Below are 22,277 nucleotides of genomic sequence, written 5' to 3' on the forward strand. Positions count from 1 at the left end.
TGCACAGAACGCAGGTGCAAAGGTACAAAGGTGTTTAATGTAGCATTATTTGTAATAGCAAAAAAAAAAAGAAAGAAAGAAAGAAGAAAAGGGGGAAAAGCCTGGAACAACCTCAGTATCCATCAACACAGGCATGGTGAACACATTAGGGAGTAGTCATATAACAAGCAGTTGTTACCATAAATGAACTTCATCTAATTTACATGGATAAATCTCAAAAATATGCAGCTAAGTTTTTAAAAAAAAAGTTGTAAAAGATATGTACAGTAGGACACCATTTATATACACTGAAGCATACAAGACAAGGCATGTTGCGTACGGATGTGTAACAGAATTATGGAGAAGGGACACACTTCAGGAAAGTAGTTACTTATGAAAAGGGAGGGTGGTGGGACTCGGGGGAGATGGCTGTAGCTGAATCTCTGATATTTTATTTCTTTAAATAAGTATCTGAAACAAATATGATAAAATATTAACAATCACTTAAATCTGGTGATGGGTATATTGGGTTCCGTTACTTTATTGTTGTGCTTTCTTGTATTTGAAATATTGTCCAACTTTAAAAAAAAATGTTAATTACCTCTCTTAAAACATTCTCCAGGTTCCTGTTTCCATCACAAACGATAATTTGTCTAATTCTGCTAGGTTTTCCTTTTTCTCCAAGGTGCAAATGGAAATTTATGATAAACAAAGGTTGGCAGTAAGGTCACCCATTCTTCTCCAGGCAGTTCCTGACACAGAAGCATCTCTGACCTCAGCAGACCCACCCGACCCTGCCCTTTGCCCCAAGAAGCTCACAACAAGTCCCAACAGCTTCTGGCTTCTGGCTTCTGACTGGGTTTGGCAAATGGGAGGCAGAAGCAGAGATGGTCCAACAGGAAGAAAGAAAGGACTAGGTATTTATTTATTCTTGGCTTCCTCCCCGCTGGCGTACAGTTGAAGTAGCTGCATGTCTCTGCTGAGGACCACATCTCCAAGCTGGGTTCCCCCGTGGCTCTCTCTGGGCTGCAGCAATCCCTCCTTCCCCCATTTCTTCAGGCCAGGGTTGTAATGGCTCCTGGCTGTCCCCAGCCCCAGGTGCTTCAGCGTCCTTTCTGGCTTCCCTTCACTCTCCCACAACTTTATAAATGGTACCCTCATTAGGCTTTCCTTGATTTCCCCACTTGAACATGCCATCTATTTCTCACTGGTACCCTGACCCCATAGAGCACAAGGGAAGTACTGTGAGAGCCTAGGCGATCCAGGAAAGCTGCAGAGATAAAGCTCATGCCTGAACAAAGCCTTGAAAGAGGAGCAGAGGTTTGTCAGCCAGTCAAAGGGTTATGCTGGGGGGAGGAGAGACAGGAGTGGCAAGACTGAGGGAACAGCTTCCACAAAGGCTTTTGCATTAGGTTGAACATATGAAATTGCCAGTATTGGGCTATTTTTTGATGTACAAAAAATAAAAGGCAATATCATGTGGTTCAACCTAATAATAGGACTGAGACTATGATGACCTTAAATAAGACGGAGCCCTAAAAGAGCAGGAAGTCTCAAAAATGAGCCTGTCCCTACAGAGTGGATGTCAGGAAGAGTGGAGATAACACTAATCTGAAGAGGAGGAAAATCAGCTTTGCAGAGAGGGATGAAATTTTTTCTATGTTTATTTCTATTCAAACAGAAACACAGATTTCTCACTGTTCTCCTTCTTATCTAGGTCTGCAATCTAGTTCTTACAAAGAAGGCAAATGCACACAGGCTTTCACATCTTACACCACAGCTCTTAGAGCTAGACAGATCCTTAATATTCTATCAACTCATTTCAAAGATTAAAAAAATAATGAGACACAGGGGTTAAGAGTCTTGCCTACTATCACACAACTCTGTGATCCTCCGATTGGATGACTTGATAATGGAAGACTTCTAGAAGGAATGAGTTTGGGAGGACTCCAGTAACACAGTTCAAAGAGAGAGAGGGTGAAGGTCATGATAGGGAAGAGTCAAACCCTGACAGAGGCAAAGGAATAAAAAGTTGCACAGACAGAAAGGATACCAAGAGCAAACTGGCTTGGCTAGAAGAGCAAAGAATGCATTTGGCAAAAGATTTCCTTTTATTAATTTTATCCTTGGACTCAAATTAATCTTTTCCTAGACTTGTTAGGCTGACCAAATTTATTATCCTTTATGACAATAAGCCTTCTCAGATTTGAGAAGAATTAAAAGATATATGATAAATTTTTCCTGAGATCATTCCCAGGACCACAGTGCTGCCCCTCAGAGCTAACATTTTGGCATTTAATACGCCAGGGAAATTAGGCCATGTTCTCCACAGTAGCCAATTGGAAAAACAAATGCTAAGTAATATTTAAAGATGGAGTTGTTTAGATCTCATAATTTCTCTCCTGAGATTTTAACATTTGAGTTAATACATAATCTGTAATCAGACTTTCAGAAGCCTGTGTTCAGAGTAAAAGAAGCCTCCCTGCATCCCACACGGTTTAATGACCTTAACTATCCGAGGTGCCAGGCAGGCTTTACCTGATGGTCCAGCATGGGGTAGTACCTTGGTCTCCTGAAGTGCCGCTCAGATCATCGTAAACAAGGACTATAGTGGGACTTTGGGCTAAGACTGTAAGGAGTAAGGTGAACTCTCACAGGAGCAGGGGGTGGTGGCTAAGTCCTACACCAGGTGAGGAACCTGCAGACATACCCATCCTGGTGGACAGCCACAATCATCAGCATTGTTCCAAACTAGGAAGAAGAATGATGCAGATGAAAGTCCTCCAGGAGCACATCACTCATGTGCCTCTGTCTGTTGGCTCAACGTAAATTGGCAGGCCTGTTGTGGTGTTAACTGCCTCAAGGACGCATGCTTACAAATAAGTTACTGAGTTACTTATTTCAGAACTAAATAATCAGTCAACATCGCATCCCCAAGTTCTTGGGCAGAGCTGGAAAATGACCAAAAGTCAACAAAATGATCAAAGAACTGTCCCCTAGAAGGGACCCTGGTGATGACACAGTTTTAAATTATCACCCTGGAAAGTCCAGAGTTAGTTAATGCTCATATGGCCTTGTAGTTAGAAAGTACAGAATTGCACTTGATTGCAAGTCTAACACTGACCAGCACTGGCTCCTGGATCTTCCTTCAGTACATAGTCCACTACTCATATTGCCTAGAAGCTCTTCTCCAACCCCTTCTTTTATATAAATCTTTCCTCCCTTTTGTTCAGCTGTTTCTGTTTAAAGACTTTGTCTTCTTGAAGGAGATTGTATGCATCTTAAAAGTATTTCAGTTTAGTATAATTCAGGGCATATTTATTGTAGTCTGTAAGTGCCAGGCCTTGTGCATATATTAAGCACTCAGTCAATATTTATTAAGCTGGACTATATATGGGAGGCATCTTTAGCATCAGCACATGAGAAAAGAGAGATTATGGGGGCAGGGTAATGGGAAATACGGCCATGCTAGTACACTAGTCATGATGAAATTTCATCTGAAAAGAGGATTGTGGTGGTGGTGATAGAAATGAAAATCATAGGGAAAAATGTGGAATGTACTTCAGAGTAAAACTGAATGTCAGGAGATGAAAAAAGAGAGGAAAGACGAGAAAATTATATTTTACACTTTTCAAATGTGAAGTACCATTGGAAACATTTGGAGAAGTCCAACAAGCAGGGTGAAAAGGCGAAGGTGGACTCAGGCAGGAGTCAAGGTCAGAGTCTGCAGAGAGGGGATGGCTTAAGCTCCATAGGCAGAGCTTGCCTTGCTAGAAGTTAACATGGATCTCTGCTAAAATTCTGGGCTACTTTGGGATATTTGAACTAGACCAAGGACTGGCAAAGATATTAAAATTAGAAAAAGTGAATAAAACAAGACCAGCAGTCCACACAGTCTACCCCAGGGGCAAGGCCAGCCCTTGTCCTTTTGCTCAGCCAGCATTCTTCCTACCCATCATTCCAAATGCCCAGCCTCCTCCAGAGAGCCCTCCTGTTTTGATAAGATGAGAAACACCAGCTTATCTGTCTTGGTTCCTAGATGTGGGCAGCTCAGTCATCCCCGTGTTTCTATCAGTGGCACACGCAGGCACTTGACAATAATTAGTTTCTGACATGCTGATGGTTGCTACATCATTCATCTGAACATCTCCCCTCCATTAGTGGCCCGTTTCCCCATTGTCACCTCCTCTCTCAGACTCCACTCCCAGTACCCTTGAAGCTCCTTGGGTATTGAAGCTCCTTGAAGCTCTCTCACCTACCCCTACCCCTGATAAATTCCAACAAAAACTGAGTTTTAGAAAACAAAACTTTAAAGACTGATTCACATTACAAAGGAGAAACCTGCTTAGAATAGACTTTGGCTTTGTAAATATTCCACATGTGTTTGAACTGCTCCTTAAATGTGGCAAAGATCTCTATTTGATAAACCTTTAACTCAATCTCATTTTAAATATTTGTAAAATTTCCACTAGAACATGTAACAGCGACTGGTGGCAACGATAATCAAAATAGCAGCAAGGAAACTAGATAAAAACAGCAGACCACTAAGGCCACCCAAGTTGGGAAGCCAAACCACAGAAGAGCAGGAAACTTGAAGGACAGAATCCTCTGGGAAAACCTTTGGCTTCCTCTTTACCAGAACAAAAATGTAGTCATACAGCGGTTTATCTTATCATGAAAGGGGTGCCCAGCCCAAAGACTGCAAGGGCAGGGGCTTTGCACGCCCTACCCCAGCAGCACCGCAGGGTACCACAAACAACCATCAGCATGTTGGAACTCATCATCCACGGTCTTCTAGATTCCCCAAACCTGCAATAACATCCCATTACTGGCACCAGAATAGTGAGGGCCTTATGAGGATGAACTTGAAATCTGAAATTCTCACGGCCTATGACTTGAGCAGGTCTCTTCCTGTGTGCTTAGCATTTCCTGTTTGAGCCATCACACCTTCTGTACAACAGATTGAAATGGACAGTTTAATCCATTTCACCCATTCCTTGGCTTGGAGATGAGGCGAATTCCCTGCAGAACACTTCCCACTACCACAACTAACAATAGCATCTTGTCTCCTAAGGCAGCCCCTCTAGCAAGAGCCCAGGCCAGACTCCACCACACCCAGTAATGGGAACTTTGCTGACAAATGTTTCTCATCTGAACCCAGTCAGTTTATGGGGCCATGAATGTATTCCATATGCGCTCCATCTCTGAAATTGTGAGACCTCAGCCCCAACTCAAAATCATGTTACTACTATTGTTGTTGTTATTTGACATTTTTTTTTTAACAAGTGCAAAGTGCAGCATAATCATTTCATTAGTATCTTATCATCTGGAGCCCAGTCCCTGTTCACTGCAGAGACCAGGAATAGAGGTGAGTTGGGGAAATATACTGGCATTGTTGTAGCCTTGCTGTTATTCCCCAACCCAACCCATCCACCCGTTCTTACCATCCAGAGGGAGACTTTGTTAATAGAGCTGACCTCGTGCAGAACAGTAACAGTTACCTGGTGCGGCGAAAGCAGAGATGGCGCTGATCCTTCTGAACAGGGTGGGGATCTGTAGTGCCTGCACCTTCAGGCCCCAGTGAGGAATGATGAGGGGAAGATGCTCCAGAGAGCCCTTGTTCTCTTTCGTGGAGAATGTTTGTAAGGTGGGGAAAATGATGGTCTGTGAGTCCATGCCTGGTGGAAAGAAGAGGATAATCAACTAGGTGATTTGTGGAGGGCAGTGGCCCACTGATGGCATTAGCCCCAATTGTTTCTAAAATTCCAAGCAGGTACACCTTCCCCACTCCCACCCCTGCTCTAGCACACTCAGGTCAAGTTCTTAGGCCCACCAGTGTGCTCGCACATTTCCAATCATTCTGATGGTGACCTAAGCAAACAGGACATGGAAGGTGAGTTGTCTGTCTGTAAAATGGTAAACGACGTCTGCCAGAGCTCAAAGAACTCCATACTTTGGGACAAGCCCTCCCCCGCACACACATACGTCCACCATCCTTACCCAGTGTGGCTCAAAATCAATGCTTCTTTGCAGACTGGTGTTCTAGAAGCATGCCTGGGGGTTGAGGGAGGGCGTACACTGCTTAAATCAAATATTAGCAGCTGTCTTCATGCACTAAAAAATGTGAACATATAGCCTTTTCTCAATTTGTAGGCATTTCTCCCATAAATTTTTGTTCCGCCCCTGGTGCCTGTTACCACTTGCCTGTTAGCCAGAGATACCATAAGACAAAATAAATGAATGAGTAGAAAACTATTAATGAGAAAATTCAGAAGCAAACACTCACACATCCTTTAACAGTTTGTTTTCTCCTGGCCTGGGCTGCTTATGTTTGTGGTTAAGACAATCACTTGTTTGCTGGGGAAATTGTTCCTTTCTCATTTGAGGGAATTCACTAGATGGTATTTCATGGCATTCTGAAAAAAAGCCCCCTGATTCTCAGGCCCCAGCCCCCCGCCTAGGCAGACCATAGCAAGGCAGTGTGGAAGGGGATTTTAAGTCAGGTGTGGTTCCCACCCCTGGGGAATTTCTTGAACTCACCTGACCTCTCCAAGCTTCAGTTTCCACATGAGTAAAATGGAAAAATAGTAAGCACCCTATGGGGGAACATTCTGAGGTCTAAACATGATCACGTATGAGATGTGCCTGGTATGAGGTAGGCACTTGGTACAATCAGTGATTGCTATTTCCAGGACTAAAGGAGAATACATTTTAAACATACTTCGCTCAATTCCGCACCCTTCAAGGTGATCCACAAATGCCACTCCTCCTGATCACTTTCTGAATTTCAGCTTCCCAGGGGGCTGTTACTCCACAGCTTCTATACCCTTGGACCTCCCTGAGCCCCATGAAGACGTGTCTGTCCCTGCTTTACACAACTTGGCTTTGAGGCTGTGTGTGAGCTCCTGTCCGGAGCCACCAGCTGACAACAGCCACAAACAGCCCCCAGAAAGCCCCAGGGGCCCGAGGTGCAGGTGAAAATAAAGCCAGAGAGAGAAAAGGTATCCGCACACCTACCACCAAACGTATCCGCACACCTACCACCTCCTGCCGGGGCCAAACCCCAATATTCCCCCAAAAGAGAGCCCAAAGCTCTCTCTTACAGCCCACCCTGGCCCCAGGGTCACCCTCTCACAGCTTTCCCTGAACCAGGCCCAGGAATTTTAATCAAATGCAAAAAAAAAAAAAAAAAAAAAGTAAATCGTTCTCCTTTAAACAAAGAACAAGTACTCTCCATCCGGAAAGAGCTAACCCCTTGGAGATGCACACACAGCCTGGTGCTTCATCACAAGGTGTTGATCAGTTGGCAGAAAAGCACAAGTAAGAAAGGCTCCTCTTGAAGACAGAAGAAAAGCTGGCTGGGCAAGAGTGCTGGCCCACAGCCCCCTCCCCAAAGAGGCTCCATTTTTGACTTCCTGAAGGTGAATCTAATTGTTTAAACAAGATTAAACAAGCATGGAATTTGAGAGGGAGAAGGAAGAAATTTAAAAAAGAAAAAAGGCAAGAGAATTTTTCTTCCCAAAAGACCCAAAATAAACAAACTGTAAGAACAGCTTCAGCTCTTAGTAGCTAAAAAAAAAAAAAAAAAAAAAAGATGAAGAAGAAGGAGAAGAAGAAGAAGAAGAAATCTTCCAGGCTGAAAGTATCCAAGGGAAATTAGTTTCCTGGGGTCAACGTAATACAGAGAAATTACTAAGGAACAATGAACCTAGAGTCACCACCTTTACTTTGCTTTAGGAAAAAGAAACACATAGAAAACTTTCCAGCCCTAATATATTTCTATTTAGAACACTGACATCAGCCACTATAACACAAGAAAACCATGTGCTTTGTTAGATCCCTGAGAGCCTCATAAAAGCCACACAGAAGGATTCAGGGTCAGATTCTTGATGCACACATTCATCAATTTAGTCATTCAACAAACATTCTGTGAACATCTACTCTGTGCCAGGTACCATGCTAGGCACTGAAACTACAACCAGAACCCAGACAGCAATGGTGTCTTCCTTCAAGGAGCCTGAAGACTCGTGGGGCAGGAGCTTGTAAACCTGCCATATTAGATGCTGTGCAAACAGAGAGGAAACATGATTGGTTCTTCCCAAAGGGGTTCTTGAAGTAACAGACTCCTTCAGATGAGAGATGACATTTGCCTGGACCTTAAAGAAGGAGTACGAGTTCTTTAGGAAGAAGAGAATTAGAACCTTTTTAAGTGAAGCAGAGAGGTGTCCTTAGACATTGCATGTGCTGGGGACCTAGCCTGGGAGGAAAGACAGCTGTGCCTAGCTTGCCAAAGCTTTATTTACCATCCTTCAGAGCTCCAACTCTGCCCTGTGGATATTGGAGTTTCTCAGAAGGCAGAATGACATCATGAAGAGAACACTGGATCAGGAGCCAAGAACCAAGGAGTTTGCCATTCTTGGCTGTGTGACCTTGGGCCAGGGACTAACCTGCTCAGGGTCTCAGTTTCCTCTTCTGTCAAATGAGAGAACTGAGCTGAATGACTTTTTTATTCCACAAGAGGCGAGTGAAACAATCTGAAGATAGAAGCATGGTTTAGAAGCAGACTGTGAGGCTGTCCACTGGGGAAGCCCCCACCCACGCTTGGGCTTTGGATAAACTTCATCTAACCATGCACATCCATACACGTGCATCCACGTGTACACACTCGGTCACACCCCTCCAATCTAGCCTCCATTTGCTCACCAAAAAATGAAAGGGTTTAAATGCTTCTGGGACCCACAGTCCCTGTAGAATAAAGCTAAAGCTTTGTCCTCCATGTGGAAGAGAAATACCTTCTTAACTCTGAGGTCTCATATCACAAACTTTATAACTAGACATTCAGGCTCCGGCCATGCCACCATCTCCCTTGCCCCAATTCCCCTAACATATCATGTAGCCTCATGTATCTGCTCCTTTGGCCCATGGGGTTTTGTCTGCCTGGAATGTCTCCCCTTGCTCACTTGGCAAACCCTTATTCACCCTTTAAAACTTGCACCAGAATGACCTCCCTTAGTAAAGCTTTCCCTCATCTCCCATCACCCCTCCTCGTGCATACTTCTACCCATGCCTGGGATACTGGAGAGGCCACTGACTGATGTGACTCTCCCCCAGAGAAGATGAACTCCTCCAGAACAGGACTGCGCCTCCGTGACCTTGTACCCCAGCCCCCAGCCTGGACCTGGACACAGATCGTCTGCAGCAGATATTTGCGGCGCTGGCCACTGGCATTTTTATTAACTGTTCTGACTGTGTGCATGTTAATACAGGATGGCCCCTCGATGGTGTATTTGGGAACCAGGGTCTCCTAGAGCTAAATTAGCTGCCAAGAGAGGACCGTCCAGCATAGGCTGGAGGCTCATCACATCCTTGTATGTTCCCATCGTTTCATGAACTCCACGTCAGACTGCGGGAGGACAGGTAAGAAGGTGGGCAACTTGCCCAGCAATGTCATTTGCGTCAAGTTATAGACTCAGAATTGAAAAGAATCCTTGAAGCCACTACAAACTTCCACCAGGACAGAGCACCTCTGCACAGCACCCCCGACCACTGCCCATCCAAATCCAGTGGGGCTCACCACCACATGAGGGGGCCTGTCCTATTCTTGACTGGTTATTAGAAAATGCTTCCTCATTGAACTCACATGATCCCAGAGTTTTCGTGCTCTTGTCTCAGTAACATCTCATTCAGGTTAAATAGTCCAACAACCTAAGAAAAGGTGAAGGTGCAATTCAAAAATGTCCTGGGATTTCTCAAAGATTATTAAAAGGCAATCAAATAATAAACCACAGACAACTCCTCACAATCCTCTTTCCCCATATTTCTCTTTTGATCCCCTACTCAATGCAGAGATCCCCCAAACTCTTCCTCTTTTAACCATTCCCAATCAAGCCTGCAAGCAGACTGCAATGTCCTTCCACAGGGCCCCACCTCCACTTGCTCTCGGATTCTACTGCTATTGCAGATAATCTTAGTCTCTCTAGCTCTTTAAATTTTCTCTTGTTTTCTCCTTTACCCTACTCCCCAGATTCTGCAGTACAAAACAAGGCCCAGGACCTTCCTTGATATTGAAAACATATTTTTTTTATTCTTCTAGTAAATGTTGGTGGAAGCAGAAGCACCTTCCTCTCCGGTCTACACACCCCTCATTTCTTCATGTGACCCTCCAATGGCACGGTTCCCAGAACCTCCACCATTCTGGCCACCTCCTTTTGTTATTATCCTTGGATAATTCCTATTGTCTTTCAAAAGAGCTGCTCATAACTGAACACAATAATTCAAGTGTTGTTTCACAACACAGAGCACTACGGAACTTTCTATGAACAGGAAACTTTATTAATGAGGCCAAAGAACGCATTACTTTTACAACATTTTCTATAAAAGTACAGCCCAGTTCAAAACTGGGCACACTTTCAGAGGTGGCCGACACAAGCTGTACATAAGGTGTGATGCAAGCGGCCTGCTGACGGATGTGCACCTTACCAGGCCAGCCGGGGCTGAGCACTCACAGGCAGGCCACCGCCGTGTGGTGTGATGTGAGAGGCTCTGAGGGCAGCCCCACCCCTCCCACCAAAATACGCCCACCACCTCCACACGTAACATGTTACTCTAGGCATTAAGAGCAGTTCTTAAGATGCAGTTGTGTCACTAGGAAGATGATATCCTTGAAACTTGTTATTAATTAGTGTCTTAGCTCAAGTTAAGATTTTCTGGCTCCTGCTAAAGGAAGTGAGGAAAGGTCTGGATTTGCCACAGTGGGAGGCTGTGTACGCCCAGCGGGAGCATAAGGAGAGGGAAAGGTAATGAGACAGATAAAGGACAGAAGCCTGGTAAGGGAACAGCCCAGCGCACTCAGCCTGGTGCGGAGTGCAGCTCCCAGTGTGACGAGGTCTGAGCCGGAGCCCTATTCGCTCAGCCTCCAGTGAAGCACACGGCGAGGGTGCCCTCTAGCGGCAGGAACAAGCGCTCGCCGCCCCTTACGTCTGCGTAGCGCAGCATGGATTTCAAGGTCCCGTTAAGTCACTCATTCAACAAATATTGGCTAATTTCCCACTCCGTGCTAAACACCACGATGGACACTAGGGAGGCGTGTGAGTAAGACATGGTCGCTCTCTCAGGAAGGTTTCAACTTGGTTGAAGAAGTCCCACGAGTCGTGGTGGATGTATGTCTGGGACCCTGGGCATACAGGGGCAGAAGTGGTGGGTCAGGAGGGTCTTCCCAAAAGAGGTGGCCCTGGAGCTGAGATGTTTGCCAGACAGGTAAGTGGGAGACAGGTCTTCCAGACAGAATAGCACAAACGGGAAGTGTTCCTGTCCCACCTGGGAGAAAGAGAGAAGGCGGGAGTATGGCCAGAGAGGAAGCTGGAGAGAGGTAAACTGGGTCAGATCATAGAGGGTTTGGCCGTCATCCTGAAGGAGACAGAAGCCAGAGGCATAAATCAGTTTTACAGACTTAAAAGGATTTCTCTGGCCAAGGGAACAGAAGCTGAACTGCAAGAAAAAAAAAAAAAAAAAAAAACGAGGGTCTAAATTAAGGATCAAGATGGCAAAGAGGAAGAAATGTGAAGGCAAAAGGGTCTATACGCCTGGGTGACAGGTTGAGTGTGGGGGGAAAGGAAATAGAGGAGTCCAGACTAATTCCCAGCCCCAGGCTTGGGAGGCTGGCCTGACGGCAGTCATCCATCAAACCAGAAACTAAGAGAAGGAGTGGTGAGTTCAATTCCGAGCATGTAGAATCAGATGTTCCTGCAGGACAACAAGAGGAAATCCTAGGAGGTAACTGTTAGTTGACTGTTTAGTCTGGAGCTCTGGGAACTAACTGGGGGGTTCAGAACAATCTATGGCACTAGAAAGGAAAATGTCTCTTAAGGTTAGCAGTCAACATGAAGAGAGAAAAAAAGCGCAGGGCGCCCTTTGGGAAAGCTAATTTGTACGGGGCAGGCAGAAGAAGAGCTGCCCACTGAGGGACTAAGAGGAAAGACTAAAGTGGAAGGACCAGAAAAGAACTCCAGAAGGGGGTGGCCAACCTCCTCCAATGGGTGCCACGACTACGACTTTTGCAGTGAGTTGAGGAGTATACGGAGCTGGGAGGATTGTGGTCTTACAGACACTCAGCTCTACGGCCTCTTCAGTTTGGATTCTGAAAATATCAGTCTTTCCTTTCCTTCTACGACTCAGCATCCAGGACTGCCCAGGTAAAAAAATCATTGAGGGATGCAAACCCTTGGTTTAATAATACCCCTCACAGGACTGTGATAAGAATTCAATAAAATCATTTCTGTAGAGCACCTAGAAAATTGCCCAGCACATAGCAGGCACTCAAAGCTAGCTCCCTCCCCCACTGTGACAACATAACCAGGAAAGTAAATCTAACAGGATACAGACCCACATTAGGTTAGCTGCTGTCCAAGCTGACTGGCTTATGGCTCCCACCACTGAACTGGGTGCCCAAGAGTAGGCTCAGGGCAGATGGACACAATCTCCACCAAATGGGCATTGTGTTCAGGTGGCTCACATGTCCAGCGAGGGGTCAGAAATTGGATCCTGAGATTTAGACACATTACTGACCTCAATGACCCATCACAACTGTGGTATGAGGTAGGAATTATCATTATTCCCTGTTTACAGATAAGGACATTGGAATTATAAAGATTACATAATTCTCCCAATGCCACGCATTCTTTCTCAGGAAACAGGGTCTGTTTTTAAACTACATCATCTCTGATGTCCTTGCTGAAGATTTAGGAGGACGGGAGAGGAACAGGCACACCCACACCCATTAACTGTGCTGGACTGCAGCCAGTCTGAGCCGAAGCCCAATTTCCCCTCAGCTCTGTGGCTCGCTCACTACCTCATCTTTATGAGGCTCCTCTCACTGCTCAGGGCCTCGGTTTCTCCATCTAGAAGGGGGATGAAATAGTCCTGTGCCTTCCACCTCCCTCCAGGGAGTGGCCGTGATGAGATCATGTCTGATTGTTGGCCTGGGCAGAGGGAAGCCCTGTCCTCCTCCTCACTTCAAGGGGACGTGCACATTCAGAAGTCATACCACATCGCTCCCTCCCGAAGCCTAGACCACATGGGAACTTGGGGGTTTCAACAATGGTTCTCCACCATGAGCAGCAAGTAAACGAAAGCCCAGTTCCAACCATAAACCTTCAAAGGAAAGAGGCCAGGCCAACCGGCCAAGTCTCAGTAAATTCTGGTTAGGTCTGCACATTACCCTGTGGATCTCAGGACCTGAGTTCTTTACTCTGCCCTCACCCCTAACTTTATCCCTTCCCTTGATTTTAGTCTGGCTCCAAGTCCAAGTCCTGAATTCAAACACATGAGCTGGGACATCTTTATTGGATATAGTATAAAGAAATCTCTTTACGGGGTTCCTCTGAAACATCTTACACCTACAGCTTATCAACCTCCTATATTCTTCATCTCACCCGCCTCCTCCTTTCCTTTCTCCTACCCTCACTGTCTGTCCCTTGCCCTCCTCCTACTCTACCATACACACACACACACGCACAGGCACACGCACACACACCTCTAGCCACACCAAGCTGTCGAAAGGACTGATCCACTGTGAGGCTATCTCAGCAGCTCAGCCACAGAAGTGACACTCCTGTACCTGGAATGTTCCCTGGCCACCTCTTCACTGAACCCAGCCCTTCCTCCAGTCTACTTGCTCCTGAAAACCTACTTCCTCTGGAAGGTCTTCTTAGATTAATCACTTAAGAGCAGTTTCCCCTGCTCCACCCCGCCTCAATCAGTATCTTACAGCTGTTCCCACAAGCTACTTTCTCACCTCAGTTATTCACTCATCGCTTTTTCTAATGTCTCAACTGCACTTAACCTTTATGTGTAGCTGATGTTTATTTTCTGCTGGAAAGTTATGTAGCTTTCTGATGCCTTCCCATGGTCATGTGTGTGTCCATGCTTCTCTGTCAGAATGCAAGGAGGGTGAGTTCTCTGTGCAGAATCAGATAGGGATAATAGGGAATCTGTGAAGATGAAAACAACGATGATCACATTCAACAATTATTTACTGAGTTCCTCCTATCTGCTCATCAGTGTGCTAATTTTGCTAGAGTTGGGTTGTGAGAGAGCCATTAAAAACTATAAAGCATAGTCCTTACAAGAAGAAAATAATATCAATTCCTCACTTAATACCATAAATCAGGGTTTTTAAAGGTTTCTCAAACATTGGCATTTGATCCCTGTCCCTTTAAGATAGCCTGGTGGGAGACTGTTGTTCCCACTTCACAGTTCAGAGATGTTCCTGGCTTGCCAAAGGTCGCACAGCACAAAGATGCCAAGGCAAGGACTCCTGACCCTGGATCCAGGCTTCAAGGAAGCAAAGGCAACAATAAACCTCCAACACAAACACAAACCCTTAAGGGCAATAAACAAATTATAAGTGATGGGTACCAAAAGGCTATGTAGAGATGACACATGTTAAAGGCATTTGAAGAATTACAATGAGGAAGAGCTGGCCACAGTGGAGGGTCTCAGGGCGGACAAGATAAATATTGGCTAGAGATGTCCTCTGGGGACAGCACTGAGTTGCTGCCCTTCTGGCCACATGTCCTCTGCTCTGGGACAGAATCACGCTGCCCACGTCGGACACAGAGAACAGCATTAGTATTCTCCAATAAATCATTTTTATGGGCACAAGCATTGGGAAATAGTTTGAGTTTAAATGACATCTACATCCTGAAGGAAACTAAAATTAGCAGTTTCTACTGCCATGACCCATTAGTTCTTTCAACTGGACTACCCAGGACAGGAGGCTCTGCTTCCCTGGTTGATCAGCCCACAGCCCTGCCGCTCCACACTCACAGAACTTCCATATCGCAACCAAGCCTGCAAATCCATCTAAAGTAAGATACACGCAGGTACACATAGATGTATGTGTGTGCATGCGCACGCCACCATTCCACCAATCCTCATTCTCCAGGTCTCTAGGAAGTCAGTTAGGCTAGTAACAGCTTTTGTTTGCATGTACCCGAGACTGACCAATGCTTCCTCTGGTCATGGGGGCTTCTTGGCAGATCCCTGGACACAGGGACCCAGGGAAGCCACGCAGGCTGGCATCGGGGAAACACAGCACCTGGAGGTTGGTTCTGGATCTGCAGCAGCCCTGGGCCCTCAACAGCAGAGTCTGTACATCTTCCATTAACTTTATGCGATTTGACTTCCTTCCGGGCCCTCTTCTCGTTTCTCACTGCTGAGTGGGTGGCACTCTGATTCCCCAAACTCTCCATAGCTTTTCCCCACCTCACAGCGCCTGCTCAGCAGAGCACGTGCTCCTCTCCAGGGCTGGCTCACAGGCGTCCCCCACTCCGGCTGCGCTCCCCTCCCGTGCCGTGAGCTTCAGCTCCCATGGCGATCTCACTCTCTGTGTTTTCTGGTTCAGAACAGTTAGAGGGCAATCTCACTTGGCCTGGCTCAACGTTTTAAACAAGCAAGTCACTGGGTGGGCCCATGGGTTAGTTGCACTTAGGGCAGATGCCCTGGTGGATCAGGGGCCGGCCTGGTGCACAACTGAAAGCTCTGTGTCTGTTCATACTCACCAGCCTTTCCCTCCACAGGTGGCCCGAGGCCTGGCCCTCTGTACTTCACACCTGGGGCTCCACTGTAGCTTCTCAGCTGAATCCCTGCTTCCCACACTGAGCCAGGATTTGAGCCTGGATTTGCCAGGTATATTGTTCTTTAGATTATTCTCTGATGCTTCCATGTGAATATTTCCAAGGTCCAGTTGACTCATCAACAGACTGCAAAACCCTCAAGGCCAGGGAGAACCTCACCTTTCCCCTGTGTGACAGGGCACTGAGTGGAACATGCCAGGCGGGCCAGAGGCATGAATGAACGAACACATTCATCAATTTAGGGAGAAAAGAAGACTGACTGGTTGAATATCACTGTCTAAAGCAGTTAGCCTGCAGATCCCTGGACAAATGGCCACGTCCCTCTGCACTGTTCTGGCCACGGGGCCCACTGCTCTGCCTCCTCAGGGCCTTTGGGTGCAGGCAACTGAGCCCTCAACTACCCCAGACACCCAGGCCTGGAGGGTCCAAGGAAAAGGCTTTCTTGTCTTTTAGATTATGCTGCTGAGAGCCCACATGGAATATGAGCCATCTAATTTGGTTACTCGGATTTAAACCAAGTCCAGGAAAAGGAGAGTCAGGAGCACATTAAGAAAAGAATGTCTAGGGACAGTTTGGAGGGAGGCGAGGAGAGGGCCATCCTGAGAGTCTTCAGCACTCAGTCCACAGCTGGGCCTGTGTTCTGGGCCTGGGCCTGTTACTACCCGAGCTGTGTGTCCCCAGACAGTCTCTCATCAGTTCTGGCCATTCACCTTCCTACCCCCCAGGGTTACCGTGAAAGTCAAATGCAATCATAAATGCAAGACGGGTGTCATTAGCATCATCATCATCATCACGAGGCAGATAACTATGCCCGGTGTGGCTTGGAGTCCCGTGGGGCTCTGCCGTCTATAACAGACACACTCACCCAGACAAACACGTCGGAAACACAGACAGTGGGGAGAAATCAAAACAAGATGCAAACACTCATGTGTGTATATATCATGTATCAAATGAAGCAAAGTAGTTGTTTATTTTAAAATACAGGATTGTTTATAGTGTGGAGCCCGAGCCATAAGCACACAATTGACTTGAAATGAAGAGGACGGAATAACAGTAAGCCACCATCCGAGTTCCAGGTACTCTCCGTACATTGTTTCATTTCTTCTTCACAGCAGCCTTGATACTATTACCTTCTTTTTTGGCAGAGAATTAAATCAAGTGTGTATGAGACTTGGGACTTGAACTCCAAAGCTGATCCTTGTCCACTCCAACTGGCTTCCCCCAGAACCTCAGGTTAGGAAGCACAGAAGTTGTCCAGGCCAACCACCCTTCAGAGCAGTCATGAAGACCACAGCTGGCTTCTCTGCTGGTGGGCAGCATAGACCGTGCTTGGACATCTGGGACCATCAGAAAGGTGGCTGTCCTCTAGTGCTGCAGAGGGACCACATTTGCTCCTAGGGAATCTTCCTTGACACCCTTGTAGAAAGGGACACACATCTGTACCCAGAGAAACCTGAACAACCTGATTTTCACAGTAGTCATCCAAATACCAGACAGTGTGTTCTGTTTTATGAATGTCCCTGCATTTTAAAGAACAGAACACCAGCAACATCAATGCTAAAACAAAAGGCACATGGGAAAGGACTAGTGACCCAGAGCTGCAGGACCTAACTGTCTCATGAACAGCCAAAGGAAGGCTGGTGGCTTGTGAATCAGTCTCCATGTCAGGGCCTTGGTGGGACAGAGCCACCCACACTCACAAACTGGGCTTCTAGGCCTTTTCAAAGATCCTAGAGCCCAACCCCCTGCTCATCTCCCCCTGAAATCAGGGGTCCTAGGGTGGGAATGGGAGCCTAGTGGTGAGGAATGGGAGTCCAAGAGGATGGTGGAAGAGCCAGACAAAGGAGCTGGTAAGGGGCAGCTGGTGGCGCTTCAAGCCAGGGCGAAGGACTCTCTCAGTCCAGATGTGGCCGTGTGTGTGTGTGTGTGTGTGTGTGTGTGTGTGTGTGTGTGTGTGTTCCTGCTGTTTATAATCAGCAAATCCATTTTTGTGGAGCTGGGTTATTTTTGCTCAATGGACCAATACCTTGGGCTTTACAAACATGTAGAAAATAATAACAGTTTTAATAATGGGTGACTTCACCCCAGCTTCCCCTGAGAAGATGTTTGGAACCCACAAGATGGGAAGATAGGAAACAAGTGGGGGCCCATTCAGGACCAAGCTGCCGGATAGCCGTCCTCTCCAAGAACCTGGCAGGCCCACTCAGGCCCCCAGCCTGCTCCTCTCCAGTGACCCAGGCAGAGGAACTTTCCATCAAGGCAGGGCCTGACTCAACCTCTCCCAGGCAAACCAGACACCAGCCACCAAACTGCCAGCACAAGAGTTTCCATAATGAGAAGCTTCCAGGAAAGCCCCATAAAACCTTTACTGTAAATTCAATAAACTGGATTTCAAACATGGTGGCTGGGCTGGGGAAGCCTGGAGCCACACTGCCGCCCTCCACCCCCTCTGCCATCTGCGCACACACAGAAGCAGGCATTCCAGCCCAGACAGAAACGCAGCCCCACCCTCATCCTCATGCCAGTCCTCCCATTCCCAAGTAGCTTCTACATGCTCTCCCCATACCACCAGCGTCCTGGACCAGCTCGGGCCAGGACGCAGAGGAGTCTTGTCAACAGAACCTCCAGACGTGAGCCTAGCCACTCACGGGGTGTGAAAAACAAGTCCTCCAAGGCTCTTGAGCATCCCAGGGACTTTAGGGACTCAGCTCCTTGACATTTGTTGGAACCTCTCACCTGCTTTTTTGTGCCCCATACCATGAAAGCACCAGCCATCTAAGACCATGAAAAGGAAATATACCACCCTAACATTCAGTCTAGATCCAGAAGACATCTGACTCAGGGTAATGGAGTCACAGCATTTCCCCCTGTCCTGGTCAAAAACCTCAGCCCCTCACCCAGTTCCTCAGCCAAATGCCTTACACCCCACCCCCAAAACTAAGACACTGGATTTCCTATATACATGACTTTCTCCCACACCTTTCACTCTCTTACCCAAACTCTAGCCTCACTCTGCCCTCTCAGGGCTGAGCCATGCCAGGGGTCAAAAATGCTTGCAAAGCATCTGGCTTGGGCAACGCAACCTGGGCTCTGTGTTGAGATGCAGAGACAAAAGCAGGCCTTGGGCTTCCAGGCTCTGTGCTCGGCCAGCTTCAATGGGGCAAGGTGGGTATCAGGAAGGTCATGGCAGAGAGTCTGTCCTGGGAACCATGGCTGAGTGGACTGGGAAGAAGGTGATGGCTTCATTGGCAGGGCCTAGGAACTTTGTGTTTGATCAGAAAGCAGAGAAAGCACCTCAAAACATCAGAATGGGAAGGGACTTAGACTCAGACTTTATCCAACTCCTCACTTAACATTGTGCAGATGAGGAAATGGAGGTACAGAGGGGTGAACGGACCTGCCCAAGAGCACACATGCTTTCTTTCACACAATCAGCAAGCCAACTATAGGCCAGGCACAGTGTTGCCGGAGGTCAGCCTCCCGACTCCCAAGCACTCACTCCCCAGCACTTCTTGCTTCTGAGATAACGACAGCAGGGACCCACGGAGCATGGAAGGCATAAGGCTGTGAGGCATGCTGTGGTCTAGTGTGAGGACACTGGATTCACAGAAGACTGAGGTCTACGTGGCCCCAGGTAGAAACCTCCCTGAACCTTGGTCTCTTCTTTTGGACAGTATGTCCAGTAATATCTATATCTACACCTCACTTCCTCATTTGCTGCAAGTGTCAAACGAGATCACATATAAAACTGTGAATCACTATACAAGGTAGGAAGTGAGGAAGAGATAAGAGAGTTAGGTTAGAACTAGGAGGCTTCACAACCCCAGCATCCCCGAGGAAATAGACACACGAGCACCTGGCTGATACCTCACAGGCCAGGTGTCCTGCCTCGCCCACTCACTGAACCACTGCTCTGAGGCAGCTTCTTAGAAGTGATTCACATCCCTGGCCCCTTTCTAGATCAGGCAGAAAGTGAAAGGCATACTGTGCATTTCTCCTCCTCTGGGTGATAGGGTTTCACATTCCTTCCTGCCTCTTCGCAGCAGGACCACAGAATCTTCTCTGCAAGCCTGTCTAGAAGACTTCCCGCCCCCACTCTGTGCAGACACTTGGGCCATGGATATTTTCCACATTTTTTAAACTACTTTTTTGGGAAATTATTTTCCTCTAGCCCTGGACCAAAGACAAACCAGTCAGAGCTTGCAGCTGTGAGTCCAGAGGGCAGCCAGGCATTTGTCTGAAGGCTTGCAGGGCACCAGCACTGCCTGTACTTTTCCATGAATGGAGCAGGGTCAGCTTCCCAAGGAACGCTGCCTGGTGGCCCAGCATCCTGGGGATTTTCCCATTTGGCTTTGTGGAAGTTACTACAACCTGATCCCTTCCAGCTGTGGCTGAGGAACTGATGAGTGTAAGGATTCAGATTTCCAGCCCTGATTTTTAAACAGAAGGTGGTCCTCATTCACCTAAACCAGCTTCCTCTCCATGATGGATCTGAATGGTAATTCTTCCGCCTGGGTTTCTGGCATTTCCCTAACTGCCCTCCAAGTACCTACTCATTATTTGCTCGTCTTAAATGCCCCAGGCTTCAGAGCTGATTGGCCTCACCAATTACCTGTACTCATACCTCAGCCCAGTCCAATCCTAGGGTGAGATGGAGAGTGAACTTCTGCCACCAACAAAACAGACTGATGATAAGTGGATTTGGAGGGGACGTCAGCTATATGGAGAAATAGCTAAACACATGGAATTTGGGCTCTGCCATACTCAAAGTTCAACTGGCTCTGCCACTTTCAAGTTTCTGTTATTTCCTTGAGTTTTTTTCCTCACCAGTGAAAGAGCTAACATGACTTGTCTCAGAGGACTGGAAGTGGGATTAATTTAAATGATACATATTTTAAAAGTACTTATTACTGTGCCTGATACGAATTGATATCTTGTAATGATGAACAAGCGAGGCAGGGTGATGGGACCTACCCATCCTCTCCTGCCAGAATTATGATCCAGTGAAAGAAGGGAAGATGAGGACAAGGCAGACACAGGGAACAGCACAGAAGGACAATGTCTCCATTTTATGAGTTGCACAAGATAGCTGGGTTTTTGTGGCTGAGGCCTGCCAGGGAAGAAGAGGTGCTGGCTCTAGCCTGGCCCTTGGAGAACTCAGAGAAACTGGAATCTTCAGCGAGCTCACATGTGGTTCAAAAGCAGCCTTCCAATGTGACAAGCTGAACCGCATGCCCCAGATACGACCTATTTTCCTGCTGGGCTGATCCCCCTGCAACACAATGGGCTTCTTTCCATTCCGCACCCCACTCCTCAGCTTCTGCCACCAGCCCCACCAATATCCATTTCTTCCTGCAAAACCTTGGAACAAAACTATCACTTGACACTATATTTTTCTTAAGTTCTGGTTGGCAGAACAATATGTATAGGATGATCATTCTAGTAATGCTAAAATATAAATATCAATGATTAGAAAACTATATGCCAAGGTAACTATATTCCAAGGTTGACAATGATGATCTAATTGTCTGCAAGGGGTGGAATTAGAGGTGATTTTTATTTTCAACTTCATGCTTTTCTGTGTTTTCCAAATGAACAATTTTAGGTTTTATAAAAAGAAAATAATTTTTTTAAGAAAACTAAGTTTATCACTGGCTTTTTTACATGTCCATTAAATCATGCACTCTCCTTCTTAAATCTTTTTGATAGCTTCTCATGCACATAGAACAAAATTCAAACTCCTTTTCCATGGCCTACAAGGCTAGACATGACCCAGGCCCTCCACATGGCTCCAGCCCCATCTCCTACCGTTCTTGTCCTCATCCACCAGCTCCAGCCTTGACAGCCTCCTCCTGGGTGAGAATGCAGCTTCACCACTTTTTAGCTGTGTGATCTCAGGAAGCTTACTTAACCTCTCTGTGCCTTGGTTTCCAATTCTGAAACAACAACAAAAAAGGGCATACTAACAGTATCAGTATCTGTACTTTATTTTGTTTTATTGTCAAATAATGTTTCATTGTGTGGATATATCTCATCCACTTGTCAGCTGATGGGCTTTTGGGTTGTTCCCACTTTTGGGGCTATTATGAATAGTGCTACTATGAATATTCACATACAAGTTTTTGTGTGGACACATATTTTCAGTTTTCTTGGATATTCACCCAGAATGGAACTGCTTGGTCATATGGTAACTCTATGTTTAACTTTTTGAGGAACTGCCAAACTGTTTTCCAAAGTGGCTGCACCATTTTACAGTCCTGCTAACAAATGTTTGAGCATTCCAGTTTCTGCACATCCTCATGAACACTTGCTTTGTCTGTCATTTTATAAAGTCATTCTAGTGGGCATGAAATGCTGTTTCATCGTACTTGGATTTACATTTCCCTCACGACTAATGATTTTGAACATCTTTCATGTGGTTTGTGTCCACTGGCATATATTCTTGGGAGAAATACGTATTCAAATCCTTGGACCATTTTCTTGCCTAACTGCTCTGGCTAGAGCCTCCAGTACCATATTAAATAGAAGTGGAAAGAGTGGATAGCATTGTTTTCCCCTGATCTTAGGGGGATGCTTTCAGTCTTTTACTATTAAGTTTCACATTAGTCATCAGCTTTTCAGCATGAAAGCGTATCCAATTTTGTCAAATGTTTTTCTGCTTTT

The 22,277-nt window shown here is 46.4% G+C and overlaps 1 protein-coding gene across 1 annotated transcript in view; it reads right to left on the reverse strand.

Annotated features, from left to right (window-relative positions):
- Nucleotides 1-1,320: 1,320 nt before the first annotated feature.
- The window catches only part of LOC116666098, a 30,435-nt gene continuing 9,478 nt past the window's right edge, over nucleotides 1,321-22,277 (reverse strand). The window contains exons 3-5 of the mRNA XM_032488197.1: nucleotides 21,423-21,550; nucleotides 5,481-5,657; nucleotides 1,321-1,325 (exon numbers count right to left, since the gene is read on the reverse strand). Coding sequence (XP_032344088.1) covers nucleotides 1,321-1,325; nucleotides 5,481-5,657; nucleotides 21,423-21,550 — 310 coding nt within the window. The remainder of the gene's footprint in view (nucleotides 1,326-5,480; nucleotides 5,658-21,422; nucleotides 21,551-22,277) is intronic.

The sequence above is a fragment of the Camelus ferus genome, chromosome 9, assembly GCF_009834535.1.
Source record: "Camelus ferus isolate YT-003-E chromosome 9, BCGSAC_Cfer_1.0, whole genome shotgun sequence".
Classification (NCBI taxonomy): domain Eukaryota; kingdom Metazoa; phylum Chordata; class Mammalia; order Artiodactyla; family Camelidae; genus Camelus; species Camelus ferus.